Source organism: Crinia signifera, chromosome 4 (genome assembly GCF_055691185.1).
Source record: "Crinia signifera chromosome 4, ASM5569118v1, whole genome shotgun sequence".
Classification (NCBI taxonomy): Eukaryota; Metazoa; Chordata; class Amphibia; order Anura; family Myobatrachidae; genus Crinia; species Crinia signifera.
In genome coordinates, this window is record NC_139220.1 from 211,516,447 (window position 1) to 211,537,914 (window position 21,468).

Genomic DNA, 21,468 nt, shown 5'->3' on the forward strand with positions numbered 1-21,468 from the left:
TGTAGAAAGTATGCCCAGCATTAGTGGATCGTATTGGGTGAGAAAGCTGACCTACAGTATCTCTTTAGTTACCAAAAATGTAAGTCTATTTTTAACAAGCTTGACTCTACAGTACTGACTTCAATTTCCTAGAGACATACATGGCGATCTTGACGTCAGTGGCTTCCTGTATCTGAACTCTCCTGTCCATATAAATATGCAGTCTCTGCTGTCAACGCTGCTGCCTCTTGTTAACAGTTCTGTGGACCTCAGCTCAGTCACTGTGGATGGTGGTTAGTATTGTTATTGAAAAACAATCTTTTTATTTATTTATTTTTTATCCGGTCATTGTTTGCTAACCTGGTTAATTGTCTGTGGACTATGTTTGTGCTCTTTTTAGGTAAGCTCAGCGAGTTACATGTTCATTCCATTCTCTTTCGTGTAATAAACCAACCGTTTGTTGTAAAGTTACTGGATATGTCCTCACCAGAATCCCAGACACTTAGCAAAGAACTATCAACAGCGGTGAGTTGCTCTGTCCATTTGATGACCACACGAGAGGTCAATTTTGTTGTCCAGGGCCCCCACATACCTTAATCCGGCCCTTAATAAAACTCTATATTGTGATCTTGTAGGTGCAGTCTGTGCTGTATGACAGTCATCCCCTTCAGGTGATAATCCGGGAATTCCAGTAAGTTTTTCAGCTATTTTAATCTTTTTTTTTTTTTTGTTCTTTTTTTTTTTTATTGCAGCTAGCACAAACTTGGCATAATTTGAGGGTCTACTGCCCTAATTAGGCACTTAAACAAGGGCTCAGCTAATAGCATAAAAAACCTGGGTGCTGTTGATTAAATATTTCTTTTTTACAATTCAAAAGAATGTGTGCATACATTTTTACTAAGCGGCAGAGATATAAAATATGCCAGTGGGGCACATATAAATATCATACAATCAAAAACTAGATAATTACTCTGCGCTCATCTTTTAAAACTGGACTTTGAGAAATTTTACACACAAATATTATAGATATATAGAGAGAGATATACAAAGCCAATTCAATAAAATACTGTATAAAATATGCACAGATTGTAAATAATTATGAGTGGAGGTGGATCAATTTAAAATGTTTCTGAAGCCTTCAGTGCCAATTAAACATAACCCGTTTCTTACATTGTATATTGACTAATCCCTGTTATATCAAGTCCCAATATAAGTTACCGTCCTTATACCATCAATGCCCACACTTCACTAAAGGCAGCGTTCGGGCAATCTTAGAGCAGATTCACCTCTCCTGAACACTCCCTCTGCACACAAGTGATGTGCGGGCATTGCTGGGATAAGCATGGTAACTTCATATTTGGAGTTTATATGTCCACTTAAAGGGGACTGTTCAATATGCAATCTAAGAAAAAATTGTTTTGTTTAATTGGCACTGAAGCCTACAGAGAATTTTTAAAATTGATCCACCTCTACTCTTATAAATGGTTATGATATGTGCATATTTTATTAATATTGTTTTGAAAGAAATATCCATTGCATTATATTTATTTGTGTGAATTTCTCCATGTCAGTCCAGTTGTAACCAATTAGCACAGATCAATTATCTATTTACTGTTTAAGGATAGCCACCAAATATTTGGAACAATGGTCATAAATGAAGAGGTTACGCAACAATGATCCTCCCTAATGAAGAGCTCTTAATGTACAGTATTTTGGTAGGAAGAGAAGGGTGGCTGGTTCTATGGAAAAAAACGGTGGCTTAAGCTCTTCAAATGAGATCTTATGGAATGAGCATAAGTTTGCAATAGTCAACAGTGTGGTTTTTTTTATGTCCTAATAAGGTAACAAGCTAAAGAGCCTGGAGGACACAAACACAAAGTACAGTAGTAGCACTATTCAAATTAGTTACTAACAGTGAGGGTGAGGAAAATAAGAGCAAGCAATAGAAACAGGGGTAAATGGGGAGCAGTAACAGAGAAAGCCTTGGAGAGTGAGAAAGTGGACAGAGATACATATATGCCAATCTGCTCCTAAATGCCTTGCTACATTCTATTTCTGTCAACATTATCTCTCCAAGGCTTAAGCTGGGTAGACACTGGAACAATGTTGGCCCAGCAGGACATCATATTAAACCTGGGTACACGAAGAGTGATGGATTGAATGTCGTAGAGACCGATTTCTCCTTCCTTTACTGTGGTCACAAGTCCTATCGGCAGGGTCAGATTTGCTGTTCAGCACATCAAACTTGATGACTTTTCAGCCGGTAATCCCCAAAATAGCCAGAAATTACATATTGTGCCGGCACAGCTTAAGTGTGTACCCAGCTTTAGTACATAGGTCCCTAAGCCATGGAAAGATAGAGCGTGTGGATGGGGATGAAATATCAGCCATTTGTCATTTTCAAAACAGCCTGTAACATGGCAGTTAGGATCAGGTTGGTTGGTAGTTTACCCCTCTCTTTCTCTTTGCTGGCTTTGACACATATGCTCCTAAAGTGGAGAGAGACAGAGGAAAGTCCTTTATTTACTTGGAGAAGACGGTCTTTCTGAGTACAGTCCGCAGATCATAGCTCTGCCAGTAAGGTTGGTCCCATATAACTCGGCCGACTATCCAGAGCTGTAAGCAACATTGTGTTATAGGTGCAAACTGTACTCTGTGACGGATTGTCAGTGTAAAGCTTGGTACACATTAGGCGATATGGTGTCTGATCTGGTAGATCAAACTGACATATCCTGCACATTGTCAAGTGTGTGTAGCTAATACTACTGTGTGCTGTTTGCCAGGTAGTCTTGTCAGGTGTGCTGTATGCCTGAATCAGGTAACGACAGTATGCATTGGAATGTGTCTGTGAATGATATATTGTTCAGTGTGTATTGCTAAATCGGCCCAGCTTTAGAGTAGGTTCTCCACAAACAGCAGATCGATTACTCACCGGTTACAAAGCAGTGATTTCCAGGAAGGGCTATTTACGCTACAGGAACAGGGTTTCTCCACAGAATCTAATGACTGGTGGAAGCAATAAAAGACCATATGTTCACCAACCCAAATCTGGTACCAAACTGATAAAATTTGACAATGTACATGTGTATGCTTTAACGAACTAGACTTTTTTAAGCGAACCACATCTAATTTAGGAGTCAAATATTAACTAATAACAGTCAGAGGTATTTCATCTAAATATTCTATGGAAGCAGTGTTAACATTTTTATTGACTTATGCATTTAATGTTTTTACATATTCGTAATATGTATATATCAAGCGTGTTAAAAAAGGTTCTTACATGATCATTCTTTCAATCCAGGTCATCTTGTGGCTGTGCTTAACCTACGTGTTAAGGCAAATTTTATGTAAAATGACAAGGCAGAACTTTTTATGTTTTTATTGGCAGACAAACAATGGGCAGTAGTTGATTTGTATCCACAATTTCTGTGTGGCCTTTATCTGCATATTGTTTATGGGGTCTTTGACCCTCTGCATGGGGGCTTTGGGTCAAGAGGAGTTGAGAGATGAAAGTTGTCCAGTTTACTATTTCACTACTTGTATATTACACAGGTATATTTAAAAAAAAAAATTCTCATCCATTGATAAAACCAAAATATGTGGACATACATATATGTCCAACAACTCATTAATAAATCTAGGCAGTAGTAGGCAAAGTGTCCGCAGTGCCGTACATAGCAAACCAATTACAAGGTAACGTACAGGGTGTGTTGAAAAATACAGTATGAATAGGGGTATAGCTGGTAGAACTAAAATCAGCATCAGTGCAGAAGTAGGTGTCAAAATTGTCGAGGAGACTGAAGATGAAGTAGAGGAAGGGAAGAACAGGACAGGAGCACAGGTGAGGTAAAGAGGTAGGGTGAGGAAGGAGGACCCTACTTCATAAGAGTTAACATACTAAAAATAGGTGGGTGGACGAACAAAAAACAATAGGATAAGTAGGAACGGAGGAGGGATAGGCTAGTCGAAAAAAGTGGGTTTTGAGGGAGCGCTTGAAGGAGGTAAGGGAATCAGAAAGCCTGATGGGTGGCGGGAGGTTGTTCCAGTGCAGGGGGGCAGCGCGAGAGAAGTCTTGGACACGGGAGTGGGAGGAGGTGATTAGGTGAGAGGTCAGTCGGCGGTCAGCGATGGAGCGAAGAGGACGGGAGGGAGTGTGGATAGAGATCAGTGAAGAGAGGTAAGGAGCGGTGGAGGAGGAGAGAGCCTTGTAGGTGGTGGTGAGGAGTTTAAAGAGAACTCGGAAAGGAATGGGGAGCCAGTGAAGAGATAGACAGAGGGGGGAGGCGGAGGTAGAGCGGTGGGAGAGATGAGCCTAGCAGCAGCGTTAAGAATGGATTGGAGAGGTGAGAGGAAGCCCAGTTTACATCGCATAATTTGGGATATATAATTAATCATTGAAACATTATATAGAGATGTGTACTGTATAATGCAGAAAGCCTTACTTGTTGCACAAGTCCAGAGCCATGGTGTGTATAAGGCCTACTTGTTACCCCAATAAGCAGGTGTGTGTCTGATGCAGCAGCCATTTTATTACCAATGGTGTATAGTGTGTCATATTTCTCTCTTTGCTGTGGTTAACTGCACAAATATGCAAGAACTGAAAATGCTTTAGAAGTTGTTTTAGTGATAAAATTTATATAATTGGGTGTGATTTTTGAAGGTACAGAGTGACCGGGAAGCAGCAAGTCTGTCCTAAACAAAAGCAAATACTGTGATAGCATTTCCCTGCGATACATAGATACAAGGCTAAATGTTGGGTTCATACGTGGGAACCAAGGAGAGGAGTAGAATTATGTCTGAAAGCAAAGCTGGCCAATAAGACTTAATACTCCTGAATAAATTAATACATTTAATTGAATTTATAAACAAAATAAGGGTGTAGATATTGGAAAGAAAGTGGGAGGGGCAAAGCAGTTATGGAGAGAGGAGAGAACGCGGAAGGAGGGTCGGAGGTGTCGTTATGCATGTATGAGATATGGGATGGCTGCTATCCCTGTTCTGTGTCTGTTGTCTTTACTTGCAAAAGTGGTAAGTAATGGTTTTTCTAATCTATCTAATTTCTTGTGTTAAGTCTGCATTGGCAATATATATGTGGTAAGTTGTCTTTAAGTAAAAGTATTATCATTCACTTTAAAAATCAGTGTTAGTATGCAATTATTTCATTGTTCCCTGTTATATTTAAAGTTTGTAAGTTATTTAGCTGTAAGTCTGCATTTTCACCATACATTTAAAATTACTTGAATATGAGATATTGTCTTACAATATGTAATCCATTTTCACCAGGAGTGGCTCTGTAGTGTGCAAAGGGGACGTGCTGTATCAGCTACCAGCTCCTGGAAGTAAAGAAATCTTACAGCTGTTACTCGGCAATCTTGGATCTGATAGGATTTTGGGCTCCTCATCATATAAAGTCGATACTAAAACTGTAACTGTTGGAGGTAATTTTGGTTTTGCGTATGTTTTCTGCAGTCCAACACCTCTGCCCCCCCCCCCCATAAAAAGAAAAAAAAAAACTTAATACATTATATTTTGTATAACTTTGTAGATAAATAAGCAGGTGTGTGTGCTCCATCGCTTCCTATATTTGTTCTTCTCAATAAGTTTGTTCATTCAAACCATTTCCACTTTGAAATGGAGGTTCATACTATTGGGGAGATAGTCTTCCTTCACTTTGCTACCTCCAATAGATCTACAGTAGTAGTACTCAAATAGTCCTCAAGGAGCCAGAACAGTTCAGGGGCCAGATGCACTAAGCTTCAAAAGTGATTAAAATGGAGAGTGATAAACAGCCAGCCAATCAGCTCCTGCCTGACATTTTTCAAACACAGTATGTGACATAGCAGGTAGGAGCTGATTGGCTGGATGTTTATCACTCTCCATTATATCACTTTTGAAACTAAGTGCATCTGGCCCTACGTATTAAAGATATCCATGCATGTGCACAGGTGGTTTAAGCCGACTGCTAATTGAATCATTTATGCTTAGGCTTGGATATCTTTAAACCCCGAATGTTTAAGGGTACCTTGAAGATGGAGTTTAAGAACTACTGATCTACAGCATGCTTATTCATGACCTTACAAAATTGCTTTTCTACTGTATACAGCTTTGAGGACCTTCTCAAATGTTTTAATGGTTGTCAAGTACAGATGGAGCACATAGGCAAATGTAAGGGGTGGTCCAGGGGTGCACCAGACCACCCATTAGACTGCCCGGCCGTTCTGTTACTTTACCTTTAAATAAATATGAATGCCGCCACCCGTTTTATCCCCTATTCCCACCATAAAGATGGCCACGGGAGTAGTGCGTGCATGCCACACACCCTTTTTGGCAGATCCATTCTGTGTTAGTGGTTTAATTTGGGACCACCCATTGCCAAATTTCTAGATTAGTCTATGATGGAGCGCTCTCAGCCACCGCTTGCCAGAATGCCCCCATGGGCGATCACCAGTGGAGAGGCGCTCCATCTGACTGGAACACGAGAGCATCCCACACACACGTGCATCCCAGTTTTTGGGCAGCTGGGGACGCGAACCCTGCGCATACATAATTATCACATATGCTGTAACATATACGATAATTATGGCAAAGGACAGCTCTTGCGTTAAGAGCTGTCCTTTGCGGTGAGTCAGGCGGCTCCCCCCCCTCCCTTACCCGACACTGTGCTGCAGCTGCTGCACCGGGCTCTCCTCCTCCCTGCACCCGGAAGAGGATCATAGTGTAGGGAGGAGGTCACAGGTCCGGGCAGCACAGCTCTGTGCTGCCCGGACACAGGTGAGGGGGGGTTGGTGCGGGGCGCCGGGGGTCGCGTTAGAAGCCCATAGGCTTCAATGGGGCATCATCAGATTTTCTGACGATGCCCCCCGCTGGGGTAACCCAGCGGGGGATGCTTAGAGCTTTCCAGTTAAGTTTAGAGAATCCCCCCCCCACCCCCCATGGGTAAACTTGCCATAAAATATCTCAGGGAAATTAAATTCATGCTAAAAACTCCCTCGTGTCCTACTTTTACATACTAAAAGTAAGAAATGTGTGGTATTTTTGTTCTTGGGGGTTATTTTCCCTGTTGATGCCCTGACTTTTTCTGGACTGAGCAGAGCTGCCTGGGGAGTACTCTGCTGGACCCAGCTTTTACTATTTTCTAGAATACAAATTCATCAAAATCTGGGGCTCTGCTTCCAAAGTTTCCGACTGTCGGGGAGCCGTCCGGCACCCAGTCTTATCTGCTTCTCCTCTGTTCAGGATATTCACCGCACTCCCCTTTGCTCCTCTCTGCTCCAGTTCTCATCATGCTTGCCTCTAATAGCCCTTTTAGACATACTACCTGGGAATTACCCAGCATTTTGACTGCTGGGTCATTTTCCTGGGTGCAGCGTGCACCCTTTCACACTTACAGCACCAAATTACTGGGTGAAGCAGTTCTACCTGGTAATTTGCTGATCAACTCTGGTTTTCTTATGTCTGAAAGGGTCAACTCTGATCTAAAATCCCGGGTCCTCAACCCAGAAAAAGGGTCGAAGACTGGGTTTTAACACCCGGGTTGACCCTTTCAGACATACCAAAATCCCGGGTTGATGCACACTCATGTGCAAAAACCTGGGATTTTGGAGTATGTCTGAAAGGGGTATAATTGAGATTGCATATTTGGCTTACTACTGCTTCTATAATAATAAAGACCAAAATTCATGGAATTTTTCCAGAGCCTGATTTTCTAGTCCTTCAACAGACTTCTTTTATCTTGGAATTATACTTTTAACACCACCTCTGCTGCAGATCTCCCTTGGAGGAATTTTCTTTTCCCACTCCCTCCCTCCCACTGCACTCTTTGAATAATTCTGAGACCTCTTTCCTTACAAAGTCTGGTTTGCGTACTAAACTCTGTCTTCTATCAACCTTCCTTCTCCACTTTTTTGTCCCCAGAAGGCTACTTCATACTCTTTCTACCTTTCCTACCCTTCTCTGTTGCTGTAGTAGTTACTCAATCTCTGACAATCCTCACCCCAACTCTAGCACTCTAGAGTGACCAACTAAGATATGGCAAAGCATTGGAGAATCCGATCACTTTCTGAGTTCCACAATTTTTTGTTAAGCTCTGCTGTCACTCTCCTACCATTTCTGTTTCAAAGCTCTTGGCTTTTCCAAACTGCCAACCCCAGCCATCTCTGATACTTTCAGTTCCCTGGAAAAAGGGGGGGTTTGAGGATCCGCACCAGGTATTCAGGAACGTGGTGGTGGTGGTGTCATAGCTGACTTTTTTTTTAAATAATTATCTCCTCTTTCACAAACAGACTCAAAAAGGCCCTAAGTGTGTTTATCATGTGATGGTCAGTGGTGCGCCTCAAGTTATAACAAGTTCATTTAGTACAAATATAATCAACTTCACTCTAATAATTGTTACATTGTTTCAACAGCCTCACTTGTACTTGTAAGGGAATGAATCAGTTTGTGTTCTAACAGTTGAGACATTGTTTAACCAGCTCTACCAGCAAATATAGGAGATCTGTTTTGTCCTTGTACTGCAGATGGTAATGAATATTTTCAGGTCAATATAAAAAAAATAGTGATTGATAATATGGTAATTGATATTGTTGTAAATCACAGAGAGGTCTAACATAATGGTGCAGACTGAATAATATCAGCCCATATAGGCGTGCATAGACAATACTGGGATATTGTCAGCTATAAGATGCATATGATTTTTTACAAAAATATCTTCAGCCATATTGTTCACAAATAGAGATACAAGATTTACTATCACTACCGTTGTGTATTTATGAATTTGAACTGCTTTCTTATATACAGTACCAGTCAGTAAATAGTATACAATTTCAGGGTGAGTGTCTAAGGAGCACACTGAGGACACTTGCCTTGCAATGCCTGATGGTAGGTCTTGGGAGGAAATTTTTTCTATTCCGCACGGAGTGCTTCTTTGTGCAGATCACCTGTAATTCCTGTTCAGGCTTTTTATTTTTTATATATAGCTCTTATTTTTGGCAGAGGTGGTGCTACCCTTTTCTAAATATGTAGAAATGTATAGTAGAAAAGGAGATGGTTTTTTTGTGCACTCTAGAATTTTATGTGATCTGTTGAACTAATTATAGCAAGACTTTTTTTATATAAAATGTAATGTTTAGTCAAAGATTTCTAAAACGGTTGTGAGTCACATGTCCTCTTAAGACAAAACAAGATTCAAGAAACTGATTTAAAATCGTGATTTGGATGTTCTGATCTATATATGTGCTGCTTTAATATATTTTATATCTGATGTTTCGTGCCCCTTTATAATGCTGTGATCTTAATATGTCGTTATTATTTCTTGATATGGAATATTTCTTTTTAGTCCCTTGTGTCTTTGTTTTCATTTCTGTAATTTTGGAGAAAGTTAGTGGAGATTTTTTTATGTTCTATATTTCCCCCTGTTTGTTTTGATTTTTAACAATTTGTAATTCTTTGTATCTTCCTTGTTTGGGCAGAATTCTTATGATCTTCCCTTCTAGGCTTATTGCCAGCTCTTTACTGTAGCAATTAGAAGGCTCTGTTTCTATTTCTCTATTGAAACTGTTGCCTTTCTTCCAGGAGCCTCCTGTGGGACTGTATGCCTCTATAATGTCTTATTGCTTTTACTTTTTTACTTCCATATTCTGCCCATTGAATATCGATTCTAGCCTTTCATATTATTTATATTATCCTGGCAAAATCCTGGCTTATTGCCTCCACAGGTACCCGGGATTTTGCTTCGTGAAAAAAAAAAGAACCCGGGACCAAGTCTTGGATCCCTTACCCTGTTCTTTACCAGGCTCCAGGCTGAGACCTGATGCTTGACTTAGCACATTCCAGATTCTCTTTACAAAAGCCTCATTAATGCAAGAAATATGTCATGGCAGTAAAGGTGCATACACACTGTACAACTTTTTTGGACCAATTTCGTTAATTTTGGCCCTTCTGAACGACTGTTGTCAAAATATCTTTCAGTGTGTATGCGATGAATGATGATGTGCATACCCGCCAGTTGTTCATCAAGATTGGTCGTTAACTGTGCATGCAGCTCAATTTGGATATCTTTTGGCTTTCGTCAACATCTTTCATCAGCATCTTTCGTCCAGGACACTGCGTTCAAGGGAAAATGGTCAAAGATGTATTTCAGTGTACACACAAAGATATTTTGACCAAGATCATTCAGAAGGGCTAAAATGAACTAAACTGGTCAAAAAAAATTGTGTATGCACCTTTTACAATACTTTTTTTTTCCCTGTAGTTGCTTAATTCCATTTGCTAAAATTTGGATTATAGGTCCTCACTAGTCCCCAGGTACCACCTGCAGGGCATGTTTTGTGGATTTCTTTAATCACACAGTATACAGGTGAGTTAATCTGTTTTGCTGGGTAAGCAATTATTCCACCTACTTCCACAAGCAGAAATCTTCTAAATATGACTGATAAGCTGGAAGTAGCTCAGTGTAAATGAGTGAATCCATTCCAGCTAGTTTGCAGGATTGGCATGAGAAAAGACACCGGTTGCGGTGCAGTGCATAATGGTAAGCCTGGTGGATGAGACCCGGCACTTGTTTTACAGAATAGAGCGAACCGGTGCTAGGAGCCTATCTCCTCTCCAATGCTGGGCACCAGTGATCGGTGACTTCAATGCCCCTGAAATAAGCCTGGTCCCCAGTCTGAAAGGGGTCTTAGCCATGTTGCATTCAGGTTGGACCCATACACAAAACCTTGGGTGTGGCCTGGCATTTTAATGTTTTATTTAAATTATTATTATGTGTATCTACACCAAATTCTTCTTTATGGTTTTGATTTAGATTCCAGTCCTGGACCATACAATGAATATATGGGTTTCCCTGGCTATGGTGTGGCTATTATAGTGATGTGTGGACTTCTCATCCTGAGCTTCCCTCTTGTGGCTTTTATGGTATTTCTTTTATTTCCTTTTAAATCCTAAAAATGCTTAATGGTAAAATAATTTTAGGGCTAGTATTCTCCATAATACTATATTTTTAAACTTGAACTGCAGATGTCAAAAGGAGGGGAATTCGACACAATGATCTATATCTCAGTAGTATGTTGTACTATAGAATAAAGCCTGGTGCCTTGCTACGCTCAGCACACTATTCTATTCTCCCTCCATACCCTAGTTGTGTCGACCTAAAGGCCATTTCCCGATCACAGTGGTCACCAGACATTAACCACTTCCACTGCACTGCATGGGAGAAGGTTTCTAACCTAGCTACAAATTCTAGGGCACTTATCTTTAGAAAAAAGGGCTCCCCTTTTTAAAATATTGTGGCCTTTAGTATTTATTGTCTGGTAATAATGACTGGATAATGTTACCCCATGCTACAGACTTTTTACATACATTTGTAAGAGGGCACTACATAATTCAATATTGAAGTGCTTGGGTAGTTTGGGCCTCCACAAACCAAGCTACCAATTGGTTTAAGGGAGATAACAGTGCTATTAATCATCAGACGTGGGACATTTCAGACTTAATCACCATCCTCACTTTGATTGATATCCCAATTGATGAATAGTGATTAATCACCGCTGCAATCCACTTTTACACAAGTAGTTTCAGTTTGTTGAAATTTGGAGCACATGGGGTTGTATTCAAAAAATGTTATAATACGCCTGATCTCCCATCTAAATTGACTGAAGATTGGAGGGAGATTTTAAATTGATCGATTTTATTGTGTATATCATGCACATTATGGTCCAGTTTGAACACTCATTCGCACATTTTCAGCTCACCACACCCTCTTATAGTGAGCTGAAATGTTGGTGAAAAACAATTGAATACCACCCACGATGTCTTCCACATAAAATTTGTAATTTATTTGAATGAATATCAGTTTTTCCACATTTCTTGGACATAGCATCCTCATCCTGTTGCAATTCCACAGTAGCATCCTCCATATCTAAACCATCACAATCTTGATTTATACAACTAATCATCTCACATTTGTTGAGGGTTCAGAAATGATTTCCTATGCGTTATCATGGACATCCTTTCAAGGGCCATGCTTTAGAATGCAGAATGGCCGCCACCAATGCTCCATTGCTGCCGGCAATGAAAGTGTGTATGCCGATGCTGGCTCCCCCAACCATCACATAGAAGATATCATGCTGGATACACATTGTATAGTGTGTATCCAGCATTAGAATTTTGCTAGCCATAAACTGAAAGAATATATTTTTTCTAATGAACTTTGAGGTTGCAAATGACAATTGGGCAGGGATAACGGATTTGTTCAAACAATTGACAATAAATGTATGTCATTCTTGTAGTGTTATAAGACCAGGATGTTTGGCCATAGGAAAAAAGCCACTATTCAGCAGCCTCATGATCCGGACAGCCAAAGTCACCATTTTGAGATGGATAACCGGGCATTTAGGGCATCCATTGAGCAGGTGAGAAAAGATGCAGATGAAAGTATAAGTGGCATTGTAGGTTCCGTAATTTATTTGGTCTTTTCTGCCTTGTACTAATAATAGCTCACTTATTTGTAATGGCTCCCACTATGCTGATTCTTTGTTAGTAGCTTAAGTACAGAATATAAACATTGAATTAAAAGTTAATGCTGTCCTAGCCACTTTCAGATAAGGCCTCTTTCAGTGTGGCAGTGTCTAGAGGTTAGCCTCTATTTGGGTGGTGAGATGCTGAGCTACAAGCTTTAAAAATTCAAATCAAAATTTGAATACCTTTTTAATTGTACTTTCTTTCATGAGATACATTACCACTAGGGGTAGTATTCATCAACAACATTATTTTGTTTGTTTTATATGTAAAAACTTCAAAAGGTAGGTTTTTTTTTATTTTTGATACATTACAATACTGTTGTGACTCCCTAGGTCCTTGATGGCTAACCTTGACACTCCAGATGTTGTTGAACTACACATCCCAGCATGCTCTTTTACATTTTTGCTATTTGGACATGCTAAAACTGATGCAAGGCATGCTGGGATGTGGTGTTCAACAACAGCTGGAGTGTCAAGGTTAGCCATCAAGGGCCTATGTCCTGAATGTAAACATCCATTCAGTGTAGCCTTCCACTTGACCCTATGTCCAAATCTTTTCACTCTTTCCAGGGAGTTCACGGGAAATCGTACATTGTGTGATTTTGGCTATGGAAAATTTTGACTGTGTGTATGCACCTTTGCTTAAACTAGGTATTAAAACACTTGCTATATTGGAAATCTGCTTCTAATAAGTGTGATGTTTGCTTGTTTCTTTTTTTTCTTCCTCCCAATAGCCATAGTGTTGACTTCCAGTTTCAGTGGATTTATACTGGAGCACATATATTGGTGAATTTGAAGCAGCCATGAAATGCTTTAGAGGTAGCAGTGGGTTGAAGCCATAAGTTTGAGGCAGTCTCAACTGGCCATGCATATGCCGTCCACAGGTGAATATGGTATGTGGATGACAGCACACATTTTAAGATTGGAATTTCTTACATTTGGACTTCCTCTTTTGATGGCAACAGAACTTGGAAGAACATTGCGTTGATACCTCCACCTATTTTGTTTTCCTGCCACGGATGGCATGATTTCTAGCTTTCACTATTTCAGTACTGAGTACAGTAGAATACCCACAATGCACTGGAGAGAAGATTCCTTGGTCTCTGTATGAAAGGTTTTCTTCACACTGGTGCAACTATTCTGATAATTTAAGCTGCCTTCTAACTTCTAAACCAAAACATTTATTTTAAGGGGAAAATGGTTGTCCACTGTCTTATGCTGTAAAGTTCATTTGAAATCTTAATATATTTGCTGAACAAGCTACAATTAATGTATGTTGCACAGCTGAGAAGGGTAGAGGGCATTGCTGCCTCTGAGATGAGGGGTAGTTAGCGTTTGTAGATGTATATAGTTAGATTCCCTTAAGTGCATCCTAATCGTAGAATTTGAGTTCTTTTGTATTTTCAATCCTCTTTGGTCATTCTGCTTGACCAAAAAGATTCAGAACATGCTGCTTAAACCTGTATGATGCGAAGGGGTTTACAGATTGCTGGTGGTGGCATATGATCATGTTTTTTTTGTTATCAGAGATTGCATTTTTTGCTTTTAAATTTCAAATAAATGGTGATTAAAATAAAGACCATAAACCATAGATTGGATTATTTAAAGAAAAAATGTGTGATGATTGTTATGGTTTTCTTTTAATTGAAGGGATTTTGTATTATTCATTATTATTAATTGCAAGATTAAGAAAAAAAAACTTTTTTAAAGCTAGGTTCAGAAAGATTTTACTAAACTGAGGCCAGATCAATAATGGGGCAGATGAAGCTGTAGCTCCAAGCCTCCAAATACAAATTGGCCCACCATTAAGACAGATTGATACCTGCTGGCCACATGGTTGGTCATACATCTTAAGTATTACAATTGAATTTCTATTTTTCACAAAAAATTATACAAATTTGTACTTTTATATATTTATGGAGACATCGGGGGTTCTGTCACACCGGATGCCCTTCATATAATGTAATTTAGAATAACTTATAACATCAGTGACAGCCCACACACCAGTGGTAGCATTGCCCTTCTGGTTGTTTCATAATCCCTGCTGTGCTGCCACTTCCATCCTGCATTCCACTTGCAAGTTCTGCTGGGCTGGGTGGGAGTGGACAATACTGCCCGAGGTTCAATGAGGAGGGAGAGAGGAAGGCGAACAGCTACAGGGGCCGGTCTCTGCTACTTAAATAGGCAACAGCTCCCGCGACTGCCTGTCAGACCAGGTGCTCCCTGCAGACTCCGTCAGCGCTGCTCCCCCAAGCCAACGTGGGATCTGTGGACCCATTGTTACGCCACTGATACTTGCCTACTCTTCGGCGGTTCCTGAAATTTAGGTGGCACTCCCATCCCTCCGGAAAGGTGGGCAAGTCTCTCACACCCGCCAGCAACAAAGTTTTTTTTAAAAGTATTACTAAAATGGAAAAATAGCCCTTCACACCCCCCAATTAAAACTTATTAAATTTGTAATTTAGAATGTTAAAATATTTTATTACAAACTTCCAACACATTTACAAACATAAACATTATTTAAGACAAAGCATGTGAACATATGTGTTACAGTAATAACTCTATTTGTATCTGTTTTGGGTAAATATAAAATAACAAAACTTCTACTTGGTGGTTTTAACAATGTTGTTGCTGTACACAGTACACGATCCTGCAACCTAGTGATTTTCATCAGTTTTCAACTCACAGCACACCAAACAAGATATTAAAATAGCCAAGGCACACCATCAGACCCCCACAGGGAAAAACACATTGGCCCCCACAGGAAAAAAAAACACAGACCTAGTGACCCCCATATGAAAAATCAATCACACTGGCCCCACACAGGTAATAAAAAAATTATACATTGGCCCTCACATGAAAACAAGAGACCAGTGAATAACAGTTGAACTGGTGGTGGCTGTAATCTGTTGTGGATATCTCTAGATCTAGTGGCATAGCCGCATACTTGAGCTCAAGGTACACTTTTATGCCTTGGCACAGTGGTTGAAAAACGCTGCTGTAACCTATCATTACTACTATTGCTGTCTAATGAAGAGTATAATTACCACCAGAACATCAGGTGCAGTATAGAACTTAATGTATTAAATAAATAACATAAAAATTAGCTTTATGAAAACTGTCTATTGTCTGTAACCCATCTGACATTTTGATATGGTCATCATATAGGCTAATAATTAGATCAGTTTAAAAAAAAATGTGATTTTAATTTGCACAGAAAGTCCTTTCAACTGAGTTTCGCTATAATATTTCAGTGCTAATGCAGCATTTTAGTAAGGTAAAAAAAATGTTATTCGCCATAAACCAACATGGTCCATGGATCAGGGACTATATAAACTAGCATTGAACAAAAAAAATAATAAATCAATCTGATCCCCCAACCAAAAGGTATTGTTCCTTCAGGAATATAGAATAGGATACGTACAGCAGATAAGGAAATAAAGTCCCAAAAAGGAGTACAATAATGACATGGGTTGATCTAGATATTTTGGCTATTATGGAGTCATGTTGCAATGAGTCATGACTGGGACATATCTATACTGGGATATACTTTATTTAGGAAGGATAGAATGGGAAGAATTGGAGGAAGGGTAGAAAATGATGCATGTTAATAAAGCCTAAATGCTACCTTAACACAAAGTATTATAGAAAAAAGACAATTTTCAAAGGAGGGGAAGTATTAGAACATGTGGACATGCACTGACACTGGAGAGAGGACGGTTCAGGGGAAACATGAGGAAAAATCATTTTACAGAAAGGGTAGTGGACAAGTGGAATGACCTCCTGTCAGATGTGATAGAGGCTAAAATAGTAGAGCAACTTAAACATGCATGGGAAAGGCGTAAGGATAATTACAAAGATAGAATGATCAAATAGATTTTGCAGGAGCAATATTGCTAAAACGGGGGGCAGACCTAATGGGCCAAGGGGTTCTTATCTGCTGTCCAAATCTGTTTCGATGGATGGAAGATGACTTTCCTGTATGGATCTTTAGGATTCATTGGGGCAGATGTATTAAGCCTTAACAAGAGATAAATGCAAGGGTGATAAGGAGAGATAAAGTCCAGCCACCTTGTAACATGGCAGTTAGCAGGTGATTGGCTGGACGATTATCTCTCTTTATCACCCTTGGATTTATCTCTTGTTAAAGCTTAATACATCTGCCCCAGTATGTGAAGTAAACAGATTTTGCTGCTAACGTTGATATAATCCTGGTATAGATGTAAAATAAATATCAGAAAAAGTGCATAGTGATTTACCAAGTTGCAGAAGCAAGAGGAGGAAGGAACCAGGATACAAGAACTATCCTATTTTGTAAATTAGAGGCTTCAACAATGGCAAAAACATTCAGTTTAACATTTTTATAAATATTTGCCATGCTGATTTTTCTTGCTTCAGTATTACATATACTAGATCCCCTCCAGTCTAGAGCAAAGTTAAGAGTTCTTTGTGTGCTACTGAGATTACAGGAGTCTAGAGCAAAGTTAAGAGTTCTTTGTGTGCTACTGAGATTACAGGAGCGAAACTTGGCAGGAGTCCTTGTTGAAGATGAAAATGGGCTCTCAGATGATTAAATCTACAGAGGAATGAGAATATATATACATTAGCCATATATTGCATGAAAGAAAAGTCTAAAATGCTAATAAATTACAATGTTAATGAAAGCAAGCACACCTTATTTCGGATCCGATACGATTTGCCGGCGGTCGGGATCCCGGCGGTCGGAATCCCGACACTGGAATCCCGACCGCCGAAATCCCGACAAGGGGGGGACATGGATCGCCCCCCCTTGCGGGCTCGCTGCGCTCGCCACGCAGCGGGCCCGGTGCCTCGCTACGCTCGGCACGCTATTTTATTCTCCCTCTATGGGTGTCGTGGACACCCACGCCACGGAGGGAGAAAGTTTCGGGATTTCGGCGGTCGGGATTCCAGTGTCGGGATTCCGACCGCCGGCAAATTAACTGCATCCCCTTATTTCCTCATATAATATATGTGAATGCCCTAAACCATGGGCCCTCAAACTGCGGCCCTCCAGATATTGTGAAACTACAAATCCCAGCATGCCTTGCCACAGTTTTAACACTCCCTTATAGCAAAACTGTGGCATAGCATGCTGGGATTTGTAGTTTCACAACATCTGTAGGGCCGCAGTTTGAGGACTCATGCCCTAAACGTTGCTATACAAGAAAAGCTTTCTGAATTAAATTAATGACTGATGGTCTCGGGAGCTCTCTCGCATAACAAATTGTTCAAATGCATCCTGAGAGAGTAGCAAGTCACATTAAGAGTAGACAGAATGAATGATCTACCCACCGCATTAGGATTTTATTATTTGAAAATCTGTCAGGAAGGCCACTGACATCAGCAATTGGCATAACACTATTATTAGCTTTGAGAGCACTGTATGCTTGCATGCAATAGAGAAACTTAAGCTATTCCAGGTGTGATGCACCAAAATGAACCTTTATTACTTTTATATAAATAAAATGTTTTGCAAGTTTAGTCCGCAAAAAATATAAAAAAATAAAAGTTTATAGTATCCAGTAATGAGACTTCATCAATGTGTTTAGTGTGATGAAATCAATTTGGTAGGTTTACCAAGCAGAAAGGGAATTGACGTTACCTGCACTTGAGAATGAGGCCTGGGTTGTAACCAGGGCTGGACTGGCCATCTGGCTCTTCTGGCAAATGGCCTTGTGGGCCGATTTTGTGCAGAAAGTTCTTAGAACTTTCTGCATTAGCAATGACTCTGAGGCCACTGCCGCACCCCCCCCCGTCATGATGCCATCACCCGCGACTGCTAGTAGAGAGATACAGTGCGGGGGCACACCTCTGGCGCAGGGGCACAGGACACCCACCACAAGAGACCCTCTGGCACCAGGCACTGGAGCACAACACACCTGCCACTAACACTTCTAGCGCCAGGACACAGGAAAGACTCCAGTGCCGGGGGCTCCGGAGGTCAAGACACTGCTACTGTACCTTCGGAGCCAGAGCAAAAGAGACCCACTGGCGCCAGGTACAGGAATCCCTTCACCCCCGGAGGAAAGACACTGCTTCTTCTGGCATCGGGGCACCCAAGACCCACCATGCGCTTGCTGGAGCCGATGCGGGGTACAGGAGACCTGCCAACACCACTGTCCAAGTCTGCTGGAGCAGAGGAGATCTGGTACTTATGAGGCAGGTGAGAAGTAGCCCTGCACAGTGCCACTTGTATTTTGGAGGGTCGAAGTGATGCTTGTCAACTTTCTCAAACCCCCCTCCCCCTCTCTCTCACACCCCCTCCAACCATTCTCACATCCCCCTCCCTTCTGTCTCACTACCTGCTCCCCTCTGTCTTAGAGAGACGGGCAGGGAAACTATCTCCCCCCCCTTTTTTTCACCCCCATCCCCTTTTCTCTCCTGTGCTCTCTCTCTTTCCCCCGTCACCCCTCTTTCTCTGTCCCCTGCCCCCCCTCTCTCCCCCCTGGTCTCTCTTCCTCCTTCCACCCCTCTATCTCTGTCCCCCCCCTCCCTGCCCCTATCTCTCTCCCCTGGTCTCTTTATTTCCCCTGTTATACCTAATTCTCTATTCTTTGCTCTTTCTCCCCTGGTCTGTCTTTCTCTTGCCACCTTTCTTTCGCTCTCTCCTGATCTCTCTTGATCTCTCTCTCTCCCCCTGTCCCTTCTTTCTTTCTCCCCTGCTCTCTTTTCCCCATGCATCCTTTCTTTCTCTCAACACTCTCTCACTCCACCTACATCTCACCTCCTTCCTTTTCTTTCTCTCTCACCCCCCCCACCTTTTTCCCCAAGCTTCTCCTCTCTGAAAGTCTCTCTCTCTGGAACCACTTTCGTTTGTGAGAGAGCAGGTGCGGCTCAGCCACTATACAAGCCAGCCTACATGGCATATCCTGTTTGGTAAAACAGCACTTTTGTAACCCTATTCAGTCAGAAAGTTCTTTGATGGTAGACCGCGGAACAATGGTTCTTTTTCATCTGAAGGAAATCTTTGCAATAACAGCTACTGTATTCTCATGTGACATCTTGGGATTTGATATGCATGAAGCTAAAGGTATGATTTGTTTGAAAGCTGGTAGGTGAAGAAAACAAGCTTACCTCATCATTAGCCTAGCTATCTCCAAGTTCAGTCATGTCATAAGAATTTCTATAGGGGGACTTTAGAGAGCAAGCTTTGCAAAGTTTCTTGAAGAAATCTGTTTTCAAAGCCTAGTAAAGATAAATCACAGGCTTAATTAATACATATAATAAAGAAATTGTTAAACAATTGAAAATGTCTCTGTCTCTGAAATGAAGATGGTATTAACAATTAAATAAAAAAGCTTTACCTACATATGCAAATATTATTTTTGGAGTTGCAAGCAGACTTGTGTCTTCCTGTTTGTTTCTTCATTATCTACCTGTCTAAAGCTGCCCACACACGGTAAGATTTTTATAACAATATGGCCGTTTTCAACCGATCAGACTGACCAATCATTTAAAAACTGACTGGGTGTTGAATTGATCATGATCCAATGCAGGTGGCCGCAGTTCGTTCATCAAGCCTGCTGATCCCTTCAGCAGGGTGGCAGCAGCAGCAGCATCCCCCCCCCCCCCAGCCAATCAGCGGCTACCCTATTTATTTGATTAGGAGTTTTGAAATGTCCGCTGCCGACCTCTTTCTCTCTCTGTTTGCCAGCGGTGGTGGGGCGGTGGGCGGAGTTGGATTGGCAGACCCTGAAAACTCCTGATCATGGCCACACAGAATGATTAAATAAACCTTCTGATTGTCTACTGAATATTGTGTGTGTGTGTGTGTGTGTGTGTGTGTGTGGCCATGATCAGGGGTGTTCTGGATTTCAAGGGAATTTTGATAGATATTAGTATGTCTGTTGCATGTTCTGAACAATGTTTTATGTTTGCTAGTGTATTGGTGCCGTCTCCATATCTGAAGCAGGGAGAGTGTGCTCCATGGGAGAAAGAGCGTGTGGTAAGAGTGGGGTGTTGCTGCATTCAGCTCAAGTCAGGTTCCAGCTCCCCTCCTCAGCAGCACACCACACACACACAGGAGGGCCGAAATGAGGGCTCATGGGCGCCTTCCGCAGGCATTGGATGGGTAAGTTGCAGATGGGTGGTGTGATCGACTGCTTCCCCCATAGTATGTGTGCTGGGCTGGGTGGAGAGGCTGCTACTGCAGGAATCACTGCGCTCCCCACTGTATACAATGGAGCAGAAGAGGGTGGCAGCAGGACCCAGGCCCCCCTGGAACCCTCCAACAGTCCCGGGTAAAGGGTATACCTCCCTCTCTTTGCTCCACTAGCTTCAATCCACTCCAGTCCAGCCTCAAGTTGTCTATACCTTGTCCAGTCCAATTTGTTCCAGCTCAAGTTATATACAGAGTTCTTTTGGTTCCAGACAGATTCCATTCCTGGCTTATTCCTGACCAGAACCAGTTGCCATTTCCTTCCTGCATAATCATTTTTACTTTTATTATTCATTATACGCCTTTGGGCCAACCACAGCTAACTTTACTTCTCATTGAGCATTCAGTTTTATAGCGCACTCTATGAGTGCACTCAGACTGCCCAGCTTCATTCCCAAGCCTCCATCTCCTGCTTCAATAACCCACACCTTCCCTAGTCAGAATCAGCCCTTGGGAGTGACAATGAGTACAGATGTAGCCGACCTAAACTTTGCAGGAACCGGCGATACTTTCGCCATCCCCACCAGCCGGCAGCTCCTGCCACAAGGGCGCACGAGACGCTCGCGCGCCCCATGTTAACGGAGCTTCCCCTGGGTCCCCGCCGCCGGTCCCCCTCACCGCCCGACCCCCCCCCTGCCCGTCTTCCGTATATATTGTAACAAACACTGCTTGGTACCCATACATGGTGCATTTTTACCGTGTGATGCGATGTGCGCTCTTCCGTGCATCCCATCACACAGTACAAAAAGTATGTGCTGCACATGCTGACAATAAGCATGTAGGCAAGCAGCACTT

At 41.5% G+C, this 21,468-nt stretch overlaps 1 protein-coding gene across 1 annotated transcript in view; it reads left to right on the top strand.

The window, feature by feature from the left end:
• LOC146073015 (uncharacterized) overlaps positions 1 to 14,071 on the top strand; it is a 47,889-nt gene extending 33,818 nt beyond the window's left edge. The window contains exons 7-13 of the mRNA XM_083180189.1: positions 133 to 272; positions 380 to 504; positions 615 to 670; positions 5,263 to 5,417; positions 10,781 to 10,890; positions 12,264 to 12,386; positions 13,229 to 14,071. Coding sequence (XP_083036315.1) covers positions 133 to 272; positions 380 to 504; positions 615 to 670; positions 5,263 to 5,417; positions 10,781 to 10,890; positions 12,264 to 12,386; positions 13,229 to 13,234 — 715 coding nt within the window. The 3' untranslated portion in view covers positions 13,235 to 14,071. The remainder of the gene's footprint in view (positions 1 to 132; positions 273 to 379; positions 505 to 614; positions 671 to 5,262; positions 5,418 to 10,780; positions 10,891 to 12,263; positions 12,387 to 13,228) is intronic.
• Positions 14,072 to 21,468: the final 7,397 nt, after the last annotated feature.